The sequence below is a fragment of the Panthera onca genome, chromosome F2, assembly GCF_046562875.1.
Source record: "Panthera onca isolate mPanOnc1 chromosome F2, mPanOnc1 haplotype 2, whole genome shotgun sequence".
NCBI lineage: Eukaryota > Metazoa > Chordata > Mammalia > Carnivora > Felidae > Panthera > Panthera onca.
The window spans coordinates 57,219,383-57,239,080 of record NC_138356.1 but is presented as its reverse complement, the minus strand read 5'-3'; the positions used below and the strand labels follow the sequence as shown (position 1 = coordinate 57,239,080).

The window sequence follows — 19,698 nt, the reverse complement described above, 5'->3', positions numbered from 1 at the left end:
CTTGACAAATCCATCTCAGCTAAGTTCAATCCTTTATTCACACTGGACACTATCGTAAACTAAAATTCATTTAATTTTTACAACAATTATGTGAATTAGATGCCTTTATTACAATGATGTGTAAAAGAAATTGAAGGCACAGATTATCAACTCTTCTAGGGTTACCTGCCAGAGAATAGAGGGAGCCAGAAAGCTGCACATCCAGGCGTCCTCACTCTGCTGTCTCTTGGATTTATCCACTAAGCTCTCTCTATCTAACTTTTCTCTACTTTTGCTAACTTTGCATGCATATTTCCTCTTATGTAAATACCTTCTACTGTGGCTAAATTGGATTACTGATGGTTCACTACATCTACCTCATGGCTTGCCTCCTCTACATTATTATAACTCAATAGTTTCTTTCAGTGAAAAACCTCTCAATACATTTAACTTATCTCAAATGTCAACTCCTGCGTGAATCCTTACTTTTTTTTTTCTTTTTCTTTTTGCAAATGTGATATTTTCTTCCCCTGAATTGTAAGAAAGGAAAAATCAGATATGAAGAGAGAATTGATTATTGTTTAAGGAAATGATGGTAATATCACAATCATTCAGCTTTAATCCCATTCTGCTTCCTGTTCTGGAACGCTGCCATCGGGCCTAATGCCTGTCACACAGGCAGGGTATCCGTTGCCATGTGGCACTCACCCCTGGAAAAGAGGCACCAGCATTCACTTGAATGGAAGAATGATGATGGTTTATTCTGTGGATAAGAAATTTTTAAGGAATGCAATTGTTATACTTATTTAGTGAATGAGTGCAGTACTTACATTGATGACAGACTTTAGCTAAATAAAATACATTTATTTTAATAAGGTTTGCCCTTCCCTTCCTCTAAAACTATAACATATACACTTCACAGACAGAAAAATGATCACCCCCACGGTTGGGGGTGGGTCCTGTGGGTTCTTGCAAAAACTCACGCTGTGCCAGGCGAAGTGCAGCAAAGTAACACATGCCTCTTTCTTTAAATAACATTTAACAGACATGAGAGGATTGTGCTCCACCATTTCCCTTATTGACTTTAGGGACTTTCACAGTAAGTTAGTTATTATGACTCCATTCATCAAATTATTCTTTAAGAGATATACCCAAATCAGTTATAAAGTATAATTTTGGCCATCCATATTAAGACCTGTTAAAAATGAGCATAGGGGATAATAATTTTTTTTAAATTAAAGAAAGGGAATTGAGCAAAGGTTAGGCAAATAAAGGTAAATAAAATGTATCCAGCATAAACCTAGTTTTTAAGAAAAGTATAAGCTTTTCCCTGTATGCTGGTGGACCACAAATATGGTGATTTCCTGATAGCTAAAGAAAATGTGAAAACGCAATCACTGGCAAGAATCTAACACTCCATGGGCACCTGGGTGGCTCAGTCAGTTGAGCGTCTGACTTCGGCTGAGGTCATGATCTCATGGTTCATGGGTTTGAGCCCCATTTCAGGCTCTGTGCTGACAGCTCTGAGCCTGGAGCCTGCTTTGGATTCTGTGTCTCCCTCTCTCTGCCCCTCCCTTACTCATTCTTTCTCTTTCTGTATCTCTCAAAAATAAATAAACATTAAAAAAAATTTTTTTTTAAAGAATCTAACACTCTGAAACATACAAGATGACTAATTGGAACACGTATTGGGATTCCTGACACTAAGATATTAAATTAACCCAAAGCCTTTAATAAAGAAAACTCTCTGAGATGGTGACAGACTTTATCCATGTATGTTCCACCCATAGTGAACACTGCGAGGTGTTTCCACGCTCTTCTTACCCAAGTCAGCTCATGTAGGCCAACGCCACAGTAGCAAAGATCAGTTCTGGTAAAGTCCTTCTATGAAGGGTCACGAGGATATGGTCCTGGCTTGGAATTCTCTCTTCTAATGCGGAGTGGAGGACTGTGGTATTTTTATCTTGTTAGAAATATGTGTTCTTATCAGTAATTATTATTTCACAGGTACAGGTTATCAGCTTTGCTACAGAACATAATTGGGATTCTCTGGACTTTTATGATGGTGGAGACAACAATGCTCCACGACTTGGAAGTTATTCAGGTAAATAAAAGAGCTGAGCTTAATTGAAATACAGATGTAATTAGGAATGTAGAAATCTCTCTCTCTTTTTAAAAGACTTTCTAGAACTCTGACTTGGCAGTTTTAATTTCCTTTTTATAAACTCTACACAGCAAACTAAATTACAAGGTTAGATGTTTCAAAGGCATTAAAGGTAATGACATTGAAATTGCTGTTTAAAATCTTACTATATTCTAACTATATTTGTGTAATTATTTATTGATGCTTTTATAGTAATGATAATATTTTCAGCTGAGCTGTGGTTCAGGTATGTGTACCCTTTCTCCTTAAATCGTTAAAATTAGACAGTGCTTGGTAATTATGATATATCTACTCAATAGAGTGTTCTGCAGCCATTAAAATAATTTTAGAGACTGTGTAAAAACATGGTATGTTACAAGGTACTGTTGAGTGAGAATAAAGAGAATATAAAATTATTTCTATGAAATGAATAAAATTATATAACATTAATATATACCCAGGTACCAAGACCAGAAGGTTTTTAAACTTGTTAAGGTTTTTAAAGGTAATTTATGCAATAATCTAACAGCTTTTTCAGCCTGCAAAAAGTGAAATCACGTTTTACTTTAATTTTAACTATACTTTTTACTTTAATTATACTTTAACTATAGAAATAGGAACATAGCTAAACTATCAACTTCTACAATTCAGATATACTTAAGTCGGTTTGAATAGTTGTAGGTTTTTCACAGATTTTTAACTAGGGCATAATCAGTTTTTCAGCGTTGCCACTGAGGAGAGGAAAGAAGAAATACCTGGAATAGGAGTGACTTGGGTTAGTCATAACAAGTATTTTAGGGGCTCCTGGGTGGCTGAGTCAGTCGAGCATCCAACTCTTGATTTTGGATGGTCCCAGGCTTGTGGGATCAAGCCCCATGTCGAGCTCCATCCATGCTGTGTGGAGCCTGCTTAAGATTCTCTTTCTCCCTCTGCCCTTCTTCCCCTGCCCTCTCTCTCTTTCTCACTCTCAAATTAAAAAAAAAAAAGTATTTTATGTATAGATATGGTGGAAATCTTGGAAGAAATCTTATAACATTTTGAGTATACATTTGTTTAGATTTGATTAAGGGTAATACTTTCTTAATAATAAATACGACAATGAAGATAAAACCAGTGATAAATAACAGCTCTTGATTACCAAGTGCTACTAGCCCTGTGTGAGGCTTGTCATACGTTTCCTCATTTGTTCCTTCTAGTAGTTCTGGTCGTAATTGACACTTAGGTTAAGTTGCCTGAGGTGGTACAGCTGATGTTAGAATGAGACCGGGGCCCAGCTGGTGTGACACCAGAGCTGAAGTTCTTGATCGCTGAGATCTTCTAAGGCACTAAAGGCAGGTCTAGTGAAAGTTTCTGTTTACCTCCATCTTTAGTGATTCAGTAAGGGTTCCATAGACAGATAAGAGACTGGAGAAGGGGGAAAAAGCAACTATATGTTCTGTAATGAATTCGTCCTGATATTTTCTTTCTATAGAAAGATCAGTGAGTGGTTAAGGTCCACAGAGTTGTACAAAATAAATGTAAAATAACTAGTTACTTACAGAAAAAAATGTTGCCACACTATCAACTAATATGCTTGTTGGACATTATCTTAAAACATAGATTTGACACTTATTTTTATGCTTGCCATTTGAAACTGCTTGACTTGTAATCTTAAGGATCTTGAGGTATTACTCAATGCAGATAGTCAAGAAGAAATTGGTTCAAACAGATATTTTATGTTTTCAGCTCAGTATTGGAATAAAGTCAAGTTGATTTCCTTCAGAATTTCAGAAATACACCATTATAGTGTACTTGCTAGGAGACTAAGGCTATAATGTATTTGCTAGTGCTAAGGCTAACACTAGTTTATAATTGGGATTTTTCAAACACTACCTACCAGCTTTGCTGTCAGAGTATAAGAAACATCAAGGTACTTGACCTGGTAGAGAAGAACATACACATATAAAGAAAGAAAATAAATGAAATATATATATATTTATTTTTATATATATGTATATATATAAATATATATACACATATATTTATATATATATATATATAAATATGTATATATATATATATAATATATATATAATATATAATATATATAATATATAATATAATATATAAATATATATACACATATATTTATATATATACATATATATACATATTTATATAATAGAAAGGGCAATAAATAACAATAAATAAACATATCCTCTGAACCCATACAAAATCTTAAGATACTATACCATAAAAATCACTACAAACTTTAAAATTAAGGTTATTATTAGCTCATGCATAAAATATTGAAATCCACATGAAATTCCAAACATTTATTTCAGGTGACCTGTAAAATCTACTGCTTTGACTGTCACCCGCTCTTTGTTCCTGCCTATTTTTAGGGACCCATCCAGAGTGATCCCAAAGTCTTTCTCCTTAGAGACAGGCACAAACAATAAAATAAAAGAGAAATGTAGGAGACATATCTTTATTTAAAAATTCCTAAAAAACACTTGACCAATATGTAATTTCAGTGGTATTCTATTGGCTGATTAGTAGTCAACTTACTTAGTTTTGCTATAATATTTATTATGTGATCATTGACCTGCCTTTTCAATTATCATTTCAGGAACAACAATACCCCATCTTTTGAATAGTACGTCTAATAATCTATATCTAAATTTCCAATCAGACATCAGTGTTTCTGCTGCAGGATTTCACCTTGAATACACAGGTAAATATAATATGTGCTATTCAAGAAATTTAAGAACAAGTTTATATCATTTTTTAAATATTCTTTGAATATAGAAACTGGACTTCATCAAAAAAGAACATTATCTTGTATCTTTAAGCTTTTGATATGCTCTTTCAATTCATTTACAAGACTGTGTCTATAAAATTTTAATTTTTCATCAGAATTTACAAATGTACAAATGTGTTCTTCCTTATTATAATTGTAAGTACACTTAGCATGAGATACACCTTCAATTTTTTTTTTAAGTACACAATACAGAAGTGTTAACTATAAGCATGATAACATATAGCAGATCTCTAGAACTTACTCATCTTACATAACTCGATTTTATACCCATTGTGAGCAGCAACTTCCCATTTCCCCTCCTCCCTGCCCTGGAAATCTCCACTCTGTTTTCTGTTCCTATGAGTTTGACTATTTTAGGTACTGTCCTGTAGTATTTGTCCTTTTTTGTCTGGCTTATTTCATTTAGCATAATGTTTACTAGGTTCATTCATGTTGTTACATTTGGCAGGATTTCCTTCTCTTTTGTAAGACTGAATGATATTACACATTATATGTACATACTATCTTTTCTTTATTCACTTATCTCTTAATGGACATCTAGGTTGTTTCCATATTTTGGCTATTATGAGTAATGCTGCAATAAACACAGGAATGCAAATCTCTCTTTGAGATTCTTTTTTCAAATATTCTGTAAATATACTCAGAAGGGATTTCTAGAGCATGTGGTAGATCTACTTCTAATTTTTGTAAATGTTTATTTATGTTTGAGAGAGAGAGAGAGAGGGAGGGAGGGAGGGAGGGAGACAGGATCCAAAATGTGCTATGCAGACAGCAGAAAGCCTGACCTGGGGCTTGAAATCATGAACTGTGAGATCACTACCTGAGCTGAAGTCAGATGCTTAACTGACAAAGCCACCCAGGCACCCATGCTTCTAATTTTTTTGAGCAACTTTCATACTATTTTCCATAGTGGTTCCATCAATTTACATTCCCACCAACATTGTATAAAGGTTCAAGTTTTTCCATATTCTCACTAACAGTTTTTTTAAACAAGTAAGAACATTTATAGTTATCAAAAGGAGCACATATCATAACAAAAACTCTAGTTTTGAATATTTATGCACCACATAACATAGCATCAATATTCTTAAAGCAGATAGTCAAGATATATGAGGAGAAATAAATAAAAATGCATTATGAAATTTGCCAAAATTGATCCCAGTACAAAAATTCTAAGTAGAGCAATAATCATAGGAACAATATAGGAAATAGTTGTTTAAAAAACTGTCCCCCCATCCTCATGCCCCAAAATACCAGGTCCAAATGGCTTCACATAGAAATATTGCCAACCTTTAAGGACCAGATAATCCCAATGCTCTTTAGTTATTCTATTTCCTGGGGTGTATAACAGGTTCTTATAATATTCTCAGTAGAAAACTATAAAGCATACTCTTTTATAAATATGATGCAGAAATTTTATCTTTTTAGTTCATTGAAATGTAATTTGTGTAGTTTTTGAATTTATATGTGTTGATTTGATATATGTATCTATTACAAAATAGTCACACAATAGACATAGTTAACATCTCCATAGTTCACATAATTGCCTTCTCTTTTTTTTCCTTAGTTCTGTGTGTGTGTGTGTGTGTGTGTGTGTGTGTGTGTGTGTGTGTGTGTATGCGTGTGTGTGTGTGTGTATGAGAATACTTAAAATCTAGTTTCTTCCCAAGTTTCAAGTATATAATACAATATTGATAACTACTGCCACCATGTTGTATATTAGACTCCCAGAATTTATTTTATAACTAGAAGTTTGTATTCTGACTTACATCACTCTATTTTTTTCCACCTTCCAGCCCCTGGCAACCACCATTCTTCTCATTGTTTCTAAGATGCAAGATGAATGAATCTTTCTTGGATTCCACATACAAATGAGATCTATTTGTTTTCTCTCTGAGTATTTCATTTAGCATAATGCCATGCATGATGTTGCAAATGGCAGGATTTCCTAGTTTTTTTGTGACTGAATAATATTTAATTTTATACATATGCCACACTTCTTTATCTATTCATTCATAGATGGATACTTAGGTTGTTTCCATGTCTTGGCTATTGTGAATTAGGCTGTAGTGAACATGGGAGTACAGATATCTCTTCCACATCCTCATTTTATCTCCTCTGGATGCATGCTTAAAGATGGGATTGCTGGATTATATGATATTTATTATTATTATTTTTTTTAAGGAACCTCCAGACTCTTATCCATACTGGCTGTACCAAATTTTATTCTTACCATCATTCAAGAGGGCTTCCCTTTTACCACATCCTCAGTAATACTTGTTATCTTGTTTTCTTGGTGATCTTCATTCTAACAGGTGTAAGGTGACATCTTAACTGTGCTTTCAATTTGCGTTTCCCTGGTGGTTAGTGATTAGGATCCTTTTATGTGCCTGTTAGCCATTTGTTTATCTTCTTTAGAAAAATATCTGTTCAGATCCTCTGCCAATTTTTTTAATCAGGTTGCTTTTAATAGGTTTTTTGTTTATTCTTGTTGTTGTTTTGACTTGCTATTGAGTTATATGAGTTTTTTTTATATATTTTGGATATTAACCCCTTATCAAATACATGGTTTGTAAATATATCTTCCCCCCCATTTTGTAGGTTGCATTTTCATTTTATTGATTGCTTCATTTGCTGTGCAGAAGTTTTTGTTTTTTTATTTGATGTAGACTTATTTACTTTCATTGGTTGTTTAACTCCTGGTGTTATATCCAAAAAAATCAATGCCAATACCAAGGTCAAGGAGCTTTTTTTTGTATGTTTTCTTCTAGGAATTTTACAGTATTAGGTTTTATGTTTAAGTCTTTAATCCATTTCCAATTAATTTTTATGAGTAGTGTGAGAGATACAATTTCATTCTTCTGCATGTGATTAAACAGTTTCCCCAGCACCATTTATAGGGAAAATACTATACTTTCCCTGTGAGTATTTTTGGCTCCTTTGTCAAATGTTAATTGGCTGTATATGTGAGGGTTTATTTCTGGACTCTCAGTTCTGTTACACTGATGTATGTGTCCATTTTTATGGCCATACTGTTTGATTACTATAGCTTTGTAATAGTTTGAAATCATAAAGCCTCCAGCTTTGTCTCAGGATTACTTTGGGTATTCAGGGTCTTTTGTGGTTCCATGAATTTCTGTCTCTGTGAAATCATGCTTTTGAAATTTTGACATGGATTGCATTGGCTGTATAGGTGGCTTAAAAATGGTTAAATTTGTTCCCAAATTTTATCTTTGTTACTGTTTATGCTATTGTAAATGAGATTGTTTTATTTTTCAGATATTCTGTTTTCAGTATATAATAACACAACTAATTTCTGAATGCTGATTTTGTATCCTGTAATTTTATTGAACTTGTGATTAGTTGTAACAGATTTTGGTGGAGTCTCTAGGATTTTGTTTACATAAAAATCACATCATTTACTGACAGAAACCATTTTACTTTCCTTTATGGTTTGGATGTCTTTAATTTCTTTTTCTTGGATAATTACTCTGGTTAGAACTTCCAGTACTATGTTGAATAAGAGTCATGAAAATGGGCAACTTTAGTCTTCTCTATCTAGGGGAAAAGGCTTCAACTTTTCACCACTGTGTTTGACATTAGCTGTGGACTTTTCATATATGGCCTTCATTAAATTCAGTTTCATTACTTCTATACCCATTTTTTCAAGAGTTTTTATCATGAAATGATGTTTTATTTTGTCAAATGCTTTATCTGTGTCTACTGATATTGTCACATTATTTTTATCTTTCATTCTATTAGTGTGATGTATCACATTTTTTGATCAGCGTATGTTGAACCATCTTTGCATTCCACACATAAATCCCACTTGATGGTGGTGTATGGTGCTTTTGATGTGCTGTTGAGTTCAATTTGTTAGTATTTTGGTTAAAAAAATTATATCTATATTCATCAGGGATACTGACCTGTCATTTTTCTTTTCTTGTGGTGTCCTTGAAAAACTCTTCAGTTTTTCAGAAGATTTTGAAAAGGATTGGCACTTAATACCTTTTTAAATGTTTGGTAAAATTCACCTATGAAGCTATTCAGTCCAGGACTTTTCTTTATTAGAAAGTTTTTGATTACTAACTCAATCTCTTACTCATTCTTGGTCTGCTCAGATTTTCTATTTCTTCATGTTTTAGTTGGTAGGTCATATGTTTCTAAGAATTTGTCCATTTCTTATAGATTATCCAATTTTTTGGTGTGTAATTGTCATGGCAGTCTCTTGTGATCCTTTTTATTTCTGTGATATCAGTATAATATCTCTTCTTTCATTTCTGGTTTTGTTTATTTAAGCTTTCTCTCTCTCTCTCTCTCTCTCTCTCTTAGTTAATGATTCTGATGTTATGTCAATTTTGGGTATCTTTTTAAAAATCAGCTCTTAGTTTCTTTGTCTTTCTGTTGTTTTTCTTTTCTCTATTTCATTTATTTGTACTCTAATCTTTGCTACTTCCTTTATTCTGCTAATTTTGGCTTTAGTGTATTCTTTTTCTAGTTCCTTAGGATACAAAGTTAGCTAATTTATTTGAGATATTTCTTTTTTTTTAATGCAGACTGATGTTTATTGCTATAAACTTCCTGTCACAACTGCTTTTGCTATATCCCATAAGTTTTTGTATGTTGTGTTTCTCTTTTTGTTTGTTCAAGGTATATTCTTTTAATTTCCCTTTTGATTTATTCTTTGAATCACTATCTGTTTATGAATGTACTACTTGATTTCCACATATTTGTGGATTTTCCAGTTTTCCTACTTTTATTGATTTCTAGTTTCATGCCATTGTAGTTGGAAAAGAGTTTTGATATGATTTCACTCTTAACTTTGCTAAGATCATGTAATACATGATCTATCCTGGATAATGTTCTGTATGTACTCAGGAAAAAAGCATGTATTTTGCTGCTCTGGAAGGAATGTTCTGTATATGTTTATTAGGTTTATTTGGTCTAAAGTATAGTTCAAGTCCAATATTTTCTATATGCTTTTCAATCTAGATGATCTGTGTATCTTTGAAAGTGAAGTACTGATGTCCCCTACTATTATTGTGTTGTCTATTTTTTTCCTTCAGATCTGTTAATATTTCTTTATTATATTTGGGTGCTCTGATGTTAGTGGCATATATATTTATGATTAGTATATCCCTGTGATTAAACGATCTAATTATTATGCAATGGCTTTATCTCTTGTTACATCTTTTGAGTTAAAGTTTATATTGTGAAATATAAGCATAGCCACCACTCCTCTCTTTTGGTTTCCACTTTCATGGAGTATCTTTTATTATCCCTTAACTGTGAGCATATGTGTATCCTTGAAGCCAAAATGAGTCTCTAGTAAGCAGCATATAGTTGTTTGGTGGTGAATCCATTCAGCTACTCTATGTCTTTTGCTTGGATAATTTCATCAATTTACATGTAGAGCAATTATTTATAAGTAAGAACTTACTAATACTGTTTTATCAATTATTTTCTGACTTTATTATTATCCCTCCCCTTTTTTTTTTCTTCTTCCCTTGCACTTTTCCTTTGTGAATAAGATGATTTTCTATTGTGGTATGCTTTGATTCCCTTGTCTTTATCTTTTATGTATCTTGTGGGCTTTTGTGGTAACTATGAGACTTACGTAAAATATCTTCTAGATATAGCTATTTTACACTAACAACTTAATTTCATTTGCATAATAAATCTCTGTCTTTTCACTCCCCTCTTTGTTTTTTTTTTTTTGATGTCACAATTTACCTCTTAGTTTTTAAAAAAAAAAATTTTTTTTAACGTTTATTTATTTTTGACACAGAGAGAGACAGAGCATGAATGGGGGAGGGTCAGAGAGAGGGAGACACAGAATCTGAAACAGGCTCCAGGCTCTGAGCTGTCAGCACAGAACCTGACGCGGGGCTTGAACTCACAGACCGCGAGATCATGACCTGAGCCGAAGTCGGACGCTTAACCGACTGAGCCACCCAGGCGCCCCTACCTCTTAGTTTTTTGTATTCACTAACAAATTATTATAACTATAGTTATTTTTAAAATGTTTGTCCTTTACATTTATGCCAGACTTAAGTGGTTAATACCCTATCATATTACAGTATTAAAGTATTGTGAATTTGAATATATACTTACCTTTGCCAATGTGTTGTATATTTTTATGTGTTTTCATATTACTAATTAGTTTCCTTTCATTTCAGCTTGAGTGAGAGCTTTCTGCATTTCTTGTAAGATGTGTCTAGTGGTAATGAACTCTTTCAGCTCTTGTTTATTTGGGACCATCCTGATCTCTCCCTCCTCTGAAGTCCTCTGATGGACCACTTTACTGTATAGAGTATTCTTGCTTTATAGTTTTATTATTTCAGCACTTTGACTATAACATTGCTCTTTCTCCTTGGCTGTAAGGTTTCTCCTGAGAAAGTCACTGATTGCCCTGTGCAGGTCCCCTTGTAAATTACAAGCTTCTTTTCTCCTACTATTTTAAAGATTCTCTTTGTCTTTGAATTTTGACAGTTTTATTATAATTCATCTTGGAGAATATCTCTTTAAGTTGAGTTTTTTGGGGGGCCAAATTCATAGAACTTGGATGTCCAAATCTCTCCCCAGAATCTTGGAAGTTCTTGGCTATTTCTGTAACAAGCTTTCCACCTGCTTTCCTTTGTCTTCTTCTCCTTTTGAGATCCTACTAATTCACAGATTGTGAACAGATCTTTTTGTTAAACTTCTCATGTTGAACATATATTGTTTTCTTGATTTTGTTGAATTATTTTTCCATGTTTTTTTTTTTTTCATAGGTCATTGAGCTTCCTTCAAGCAGGTATTTTGAATTCTTTTTCAGGTAAATTGCAGAACTCCATTTCTTTGAGGTTTATTACTGGAAAATTATTGTGTTCTTTGGTGGCGCCACGTTTTCTGGACTAAAATAGTTTCCCTGTCTTTACTGACTGACTTCAGGAGAGAAACATCTTCCTTCAGCCCTATTGGTGATTTTGAGGCTTTCTCAGACCTTCTATGAATATGCATGCTCCACACTTCTTTCTCCCTTCTCTTCAGCTTCTATGCCTTCTCTTAATCCTGTAGAGCTAGGCTGGGTACTAATGACCTCTCTTCTGTTTTCCCAAGGGTGTCTCTAAGTGCTCAAGTCTGTGATCTCTTCCAGGTCCACAAATCTGGGCCAAATTTCTGCACATACTCAGTCGCTGTTTGTAAAAACTTGCTCTTGCTATTGTTGAGAGCATGCACAGGAGGTCAGCCATGCTGTATTAGGGTGTGTGGAAGAGGCATCAAAGTACTGCAGGTGCCTATGGGCTAGTGAGGAGATCCATGGTTGAGGTGTCCATCCTATTGGCTCATCAGCAGGCCTTCTAATGGACATAATTAGTAGGATCCTCATCCCGTTGGTGTGTTTCTTTGTGAGCTCTGACTTCTCTTTTCCCAAATACTCACCTGCCCTTAGTTTCTCAGGCCATGATTCAATATTGTGGATAAGGCAAGAGAGAGATTGTCTTTTTCCTCTCTGGCAGCATCTTGCACAGCTGGAAAAGTCAGACACACACTCACACACTGTCACTTTCCACAACAGGAGAAATCACGGGTCAATAGAGGATCACTTAATACTGCCTTGGGGGAGTGGTAATGAAGGTAAAACCAAATTCTTCCTCTTATCCTCATCAATGTGTCAACTTTGATTATTGTTTGTTTGTTTTTATTCCAATGGTGTGTTGGACTGCTGTCAAAATCCTGGACCTCCATAAAGGGTCTCTCATTCATGGGTGATTGTGTAATTCAGTGTTCTATGAAGCTTTTAGACTGTGGCTCAGAGGGCCTGGAGTTAGTTCAAAGGGCACTTTCAGAATCTACAGCCAGCAACAAAGTCTATACACCAATTATCTGATGTATTGGTAGGTGAGACTCCTCCTGGATCTCTTGGCATATTTTTTGATGACAGAACCAAAGGCAAATGGGGTTGCCAAGTTCAAGTTCTCAGGGCTATGCAATTGTTTTTGAGTCAGCCACCTAGGTGCTGGTCTGTGTTCTCCAAATGACTTTTCTCATTCTTGGACTGTACTGGGGTGTTACCCCTACCTGTATCCCACATTTCTCACAAAGGCATTTTGTCCATTGATGGCTGCTACATTGTTGTTGCTAAGGGGAGGATATAATGAGGGACATATTATTCGGTCATCTGGTGGACTCTGTCTTTTTGTTTTTCCTATGAGTCTTTTTTTTTTTTTTTTGACAATAGTCATCCTAATAGATGTGAGGTGATAGCTCATCATGTGGTTTTGACTGGCTTGCATTGTCCTGATGACTAGAGGTGCTGAGCTTCTTTTCATATCCCTGTTGGTCATTTTATGTCATCTTTGGAGAAATGTCTAAGTCCTTTGCCTGTTTTTAAAATAAGATTATTTATTTTCTTGTTATTAAGTTGCAGGAGTTCCTTATATATTTTGAATATTAACCCTGTATTAGGTATGTGATTTGCACATATTTTATCCCATTCTTTAGGTTTCTTTTTACCCTGTTGATTGTTTCTTTTGCTGTGCAGAAGCCTTTTATTTTGATGTTGCCCACTTGTTTATTTTTGCTTTTATTTCTTAGGCTTTTATGTTACATCCAAGAAATCATTGCCAAGACTAGTCATGACACTTTCCTCTATGTTTTCTTCTAGGGACTTTACATTTTCAGATCTTCTATTTAAAACCTTAATCCATTTTGAGTTAATTTTTGTGTATGATGTCAGAACGGTCTATCGTTATTCTTTTGCTTGTGGACATCCAGTTTTCCCAACATCATTTGTTGAAGAGATTATTCTCTCCCCATTGTGTATTTTGGCACCTTGGACAAAGATAAGTTGATGTGGGTTTGTTTCTGGATTCTCTGTTTCATTCTTCTATATGTCTATCTTTAGTGCAGTACTGTAATGTTTTAATTATTGTAGTTTTGTAATATATTTTGATATGAGGAAGTGTGATGTCTCCAGTTTTGATCTTCATTCTCAAAATTGCTTTGGCTACTTTGAATCTTTTGTAGTTGCATATAAATTTTAGGATTGTTTATTTATCTAATTCAGTAAAAAATGCCATTGGATTTTTGATAGTGACTGCATTGAATCTGTAGATTAGTTTGGATATTATGGACTTTATAACAACATTGTGTCTTCTAATTCATGAACATGGAATATTTCTCCATTTATTCCATATTTTTGGAAAATACTCCAATAATTTTTCAGTATCTTCCATCAGTGTTTTGTAGTTTTCTATATATAAGTCTTAACCTCCTTGGTTAACTTTATTCCTAAGTATTTTATTATTTTTGATGCTACTGTAAATAGGATTATTTTCTAAATTTCCTTTTCAGATACTTCAGTGTTAGTGTATCAAATTACAACTGATTTCTGAAATTTTGTATAGAAACTTTACAGACTTCATTTATTAGTTCTAACAGTGTCCTATGGAGTTAGATTTTTCTACATATAAGATCATGTCACCTACAAACAGAGATACCTCCATTACCTTGTTAATTTTGATCCTTTTTTTTTCCTCCCCAATTTCTTTGGCTAGGATTCCAGTAGTATGCTGAATAGAAGTGACAAGGATTGGGCATCCTTATCTTGCTCCTGATATCAGATGAAAAGCTTTTAGATTTTTTTACTGTTGAGTATTCTGATAGGTGTGGGTTTTTCATGTATGGCTTGTATTATTTTGAGATGCATTCCATTACATCTAATTTGTTGGGAGGTTTTATTAGAAAAGGATGTTGTATTTTGTCAGATGCTCTTTTCTGCATCTATTAAGATAATCTTTATCCTTTATTCTGTTATTGTAGTATATCACATTTATTTGCGTATGTTGAGCCATTCTTGCATCTCAGGGATAAATCCATTTGTTCATGGTGTATAATCCTTTTAGTGTGCTGTTTAATTTGGTTTGCTATTATTTTATTATGGATTTTTGCTTCTCTTTCATCAGGCATGTTGTCCCATAGTTTTCTTATAATATATTTGGCTATGACCATCAGGGAAATGAATTGAGAACTATTTCCTCAATATTTTGGAAGGGTTTGAGAAGGATCAATGTTAATTCTTTAAATGTTTAGTAAAATTTACCCATGAAGTCATCTGTTCCTCGGCTTTTCTTTGCTGGAAGGTTTTTGGTTACTTATTTAATCTCCATATTCATTATTGGTCTATTGAGATTTTTCTATTTCTACATAATTTATTGGGGTAGATTGTATATTTCCTGGAGATTTTCCATTTCTTCTAGGTTACCTGATTTGTTGGTGTATAATTGCTTATAGTGATTTCTAAAGATCCTTTTTATTCCTGTGATATCAGTTGTAATGTCTTCCCTTACAAGTATTGTCTAATTGTGAGAAGAACTGGATTCTTTAGATATTTTAAAGCTATAATTGGAGTAAGTGACTTTTCTGGTAGCACAGAATATATATATTAATTTTCCAACCCTCTCTGGAACTTTTAGACACAAAAATGGCTTATGTACCCTAGCTAAATGCATTTATGAGACATATATGATTGTTTATTTTGCTACATAAAATTATCACAAGTGTAATGGGTGGTTATTTTGGCGATTTTGGGGTTTACTGTCTCCCGACAAGGTAAACCCCAGGAAGACAGAGTCTGCCGTTAATCTAGGACTATGTCCATTTAGGATCTCCTTTTGTCTCTTGCACTAAGTGCAGTCCTTGAATCTTAGGCCTTCAAAATACATTTGTTGGCTGTGATACAGCACTTAGAAGTAGAAGTTAAGTAAATAATATTGCCATATATTATTAACATCAGTACACCTATACTGATGTTGGTGTTCATCAAAGGATTTAATACCTTAGCCTATACACATTTTGTAATTCTGTTGGTTTCTGTTGTGCGACGGTATCCCATTGAGTATTATTTCCTTAACATAATTTTCCAGGCCACTCAATCCATCACTCTAACTTCATTACCTATACTGGAATTTCTGATAAAATAGAAACTCTCTGTGGGAAGGAACAGAAACTACAATGATAGGCATGCACTAATAAATACTGGTCAATTGCTTCTGGACAATGTTTTTTTGTTTGTTTTATTTTGAAGTTTATTTTCCAGCTATTGCTACCTCAAACACAACGTCATTGTAATGTAAATAGATGACAAATTAGTAAAAGAAGATTCATTCATTCATTGTTCATTCAACCAGAAATATATGGAACAGCTACTGTGTATCAGACACTATGCTTAACATGGAAAATGCAAAGATAAATATGTCACTATATCTTTCTTTGAGAAAATCACAGTCTCCTAGGAGAGACAGAAAGGTAAAGCAGTAACACAGTGCTATAAATTTAGGAATAGAGATATTTATGGTAGAGTACACAAAACTGGTAAGTAATCAGCTCCATTTAGGAAGTTCAGGAAATACTTTAAATAGGAGGTGACACTTGGACTGAATCTTAACAAATAAGCAAGAATTTTGGTTAGACAAGGAGTATTGGGTATTCTTAGCATGAAAATTTCATGTTCAGACAGAGCTGTGATATACGGCACATTTGGAGAAGTACACCTAGTTCAGTAACATTATTGTATAAGGTTTGAGGCAGCACTAGAAACTAAGGCTGCTTATATAGTCAGGGCTACTTCTGAAAGGTGTAAGATGTCATCAGAAATTTGATGTCATTATAGGTAATAGAGTTAAAAAGCAGCATATGTTTTGATATTTATTCATAATATAGATTATTAAATTATTATAATCACAAAGAAATTGAAGAAAGTTTTTTTAAGTCCCTTATATATACAACTTTTGCATTTTGTAAATGTTTCGTTGAATGCCAAAAAGGTCCTTTATTTGTATAAGATACATAATATAAGATCAATAAAACTTAATGGAATTGCTTACCCAATTATCTATAATTTTTCAAATGTTTCTTTTGGTTAGAAACTCTTAATTATGTTGAATACATGAAGGAAATTGAGCCATTTCCATAATAGGTGCTAATAATGCATAGCTGCTTACTCTAAGAACAAAGAATTGAGAGTTTGATATTTTCAAGGGAAAACAGTGACTAATGTATTTAAATCTCACAAATTTAGGTCACAGAAACCAATATATTTGAGAGAAAAGACATGCTGGAAATATAACTTAAGCATCTTTAATCTTGATTTCTAATTTAAAGAGTAGAGTTGATTACCTAACCATGTCAAGGAAAGTCTGATGAGAGTTGTAGAGGGATTAGAAGATAAATGAGATAAATCTCTATCCTCATCAAGTGTAAACTTTATTACATAAAGTGTGTTTTTGCCCAAATTTGTGATTATTTATCTGACTATCTTAGGAGGTAGTTTTAGTTCTATAAAATAAGCAATCAACGAATGCTAGGATTTTCTAAGTTAGTTATCAGGACCCAACTCAAGAATGTGGCAAAGAACTCACCATTGGTAATGAATGAGCATAAGAATAAATGATGTATCCATGTATATTATATGTGCAGTTGCTTTGAAAAATAATACTTCTAACTCTCCCAATAGTCTAGAGGCTACTCACCAGGAACGACATTTAATTTGTTAACTTTGAGGTCACACAATTCAAAGTAAATATTCACATAATGGTTCTTTGACTTCAAACTGATCCCCAGATATTTCTTAAGAATTAGTAGATATCTTGATTCTCCACCCATGAGAAAAACAAAGAAAAAAGCTCGGTACTGTGTGTAGGCAATCTAAGGACAATATTCACTGTATTTTTCAAAAACCACAAAGTGGAATCTATTAGAAGGTGATAAGATGACAACCAAAATTTACAAACATTGTGTTGAGGGACCTTAACTAACACATCAAACCATTTGCTGGATGTTCCCTTTTATTTGGAACAAAATTCTAAAAAATTTCCTGGATTAAAATAAACAGAATAAAAAATACCAGTACTACAAAAAGCATGTAAATTTGCATTAAAACATTAATTTTTATCAAATCATAAGTTAGTGGAAAAAAGTTAAAATATTCTCCAGGTAGAAAAAGACCATTCGTTTTGGGGAAATTGAATGAATGCTCACTAAATAGTTAGACTTGGTAATGTTGTCACTTAAGCATGCTTTCATTGCATGTGTTGTTTTTAAACAAAGCTAATGAATCTAAATTTAAATAGGAACTATAAGTAGAAAGATGAAGAAGCGTAGAGAAATAGTTGGAAAAAAAATAAAGTTAGGGAGTATAGGAAAAGAGGGGTGATTAGGACAGGGAGACAGATAAATAGAAAGCAGAGAGAAGAGAGAAAATGATACATTTAGTGGACAGTGGTGAAGTCAGTGCCAGAGAATGCCTAATGTTCTTTTAATTAGTTAAAAGTTTTGGAATATTCTTCATATTTTCAAATCTATTTTCTAATCAATAAGGACATGAACATAGTATTTGTGAAATACTGAGTAAATGCAAGAGAATGAAGGGGAGGTTGAACAAGGAAATTTAAGTCCAGCTTTAGAAAATTGAAATGACTAAGAACTTCTGCTCTAGTCTTCGAGAACAAATTTATAAACACGCGATGGCAGTGTATTTTGCTGCTTTGTTACTAACAGATTGGAAAGCAGGTATAATACATTTAGTGGATCAACCACGGCTGGATCCTGGAGCAGCCGTGGTTTTGGTGCAGTGTCCAGCAAAGTTATCTCAAAGGCTGTCTGATCACTCAGTGCACACTGGAGTATATCCCTTCCGGTAATGCTACAGATTACATCCAAGCACAGTGGCTTGCTTGTGTGTGTGTGTGTGTGTGAGCACACGTGCATGTGTGTGCATGCATGTACAAATAATCTATCTTGTTTGTGGAAGAAGTATCTTAATTTCTGTCAAGTTTTGAAATCTTCCCTTAGTGAAGAAACAATTATTTTGTAGTAATGCAAGAAACTGACCACTTGCACAGGTAGGTTATATTAACTGGTCATAAAAATTTTAAAGAACTTATTTGTTTTCAGAAGCACCACCCCCTCAAATTGTGATTGAGGTATAAAAACACAATGGCCTCAGTAAGAGGAAACTATTTTTTAGTGAATAGAAATAAAGACTATGTGAAAAAAATTCATATTTATGTTTTGATACATAGAAAAAGCAAAATGCTCAAGCAGTTGGGTACTAGGAAAATACTGTGTGTGTGTGGTTGTGTGTGTGTGTTATAAAAAAGGGTAGTTATATTAACTTTTCTTCACTGAAAAGACACCTATTTCACTGCATATATTTGGCATTTCATTTCTGGCAGCTTCTGAGATAAAAGTTCTGCCCACAGGATAACATAAGGAGGGACTCACAATGGGGAAATAACAGTCTCAAAAATGCCAGCAACAGATGCCCAAAACTTTAAGGTTTGCTATAAAAAGGACAGGTTTCGTGTTTGTTTGTTTTGTTTTTAACGAAGAAAGTAGACTCTTCCTATATTCCTAGAGGATGATTTTAAATAGTAAAGCTTTCAGAAAACATGGCCGGTGTTCTTCTGTCTTAGGAAATGGAAATTTGGCTGAGATTCCTTCAAACAAGTGAGTATATTCTCTGATTTTCCTACTCACTCGTGAGGCTTTTAGGAAACAAATTCTAGATTATCTGATGGTACAATTACTAAACAGATATGTCTTGCTTATTATATACTTAGAAGGTAAATGCTGACAAATAGGCTGATTTTATCATAGTGATCGTTTCCTTCTTTAACTTGAGATCATGACATTTTAACTCAAGACTGCCTGACAATTATGATTATGATTAACATCAGACAAATCTGATGTTCCTTGAGCCCAATCTATCCTTCCCACGCCTTGATCT

General features: G+C 33.7%; 1 protein-coding gene across 2 annotated transcripts in view; it reads left to right on the top strand.

The window, feature by feature from the left end:
* CSMD3 (CUB and Sushi multiple domains 3) overlaps positions 1 to 19,698 on the top strand; it is a 1,245,616-nt gene that overhangs the window by 1,081,156 nt on the left and 144,762 nt on the right. For both annotated transcript variants that reach the window (XM_078441978.2, XM_078441977.2), the window contains 2 exons: positions 1,987 to 2,083; positions 4,734 to 4,838. In XM_078441978.2, coding sequence (XP_078298104.1) covers positions 1,987 to 2,083; positions 4,734 to 4,838 — 202 coding nt within the window. The remainder of the gene's footprint in view (positions 1 to 1,986; positions 2,084 to 4,733; positions 4,839 to 19,698) is intronic.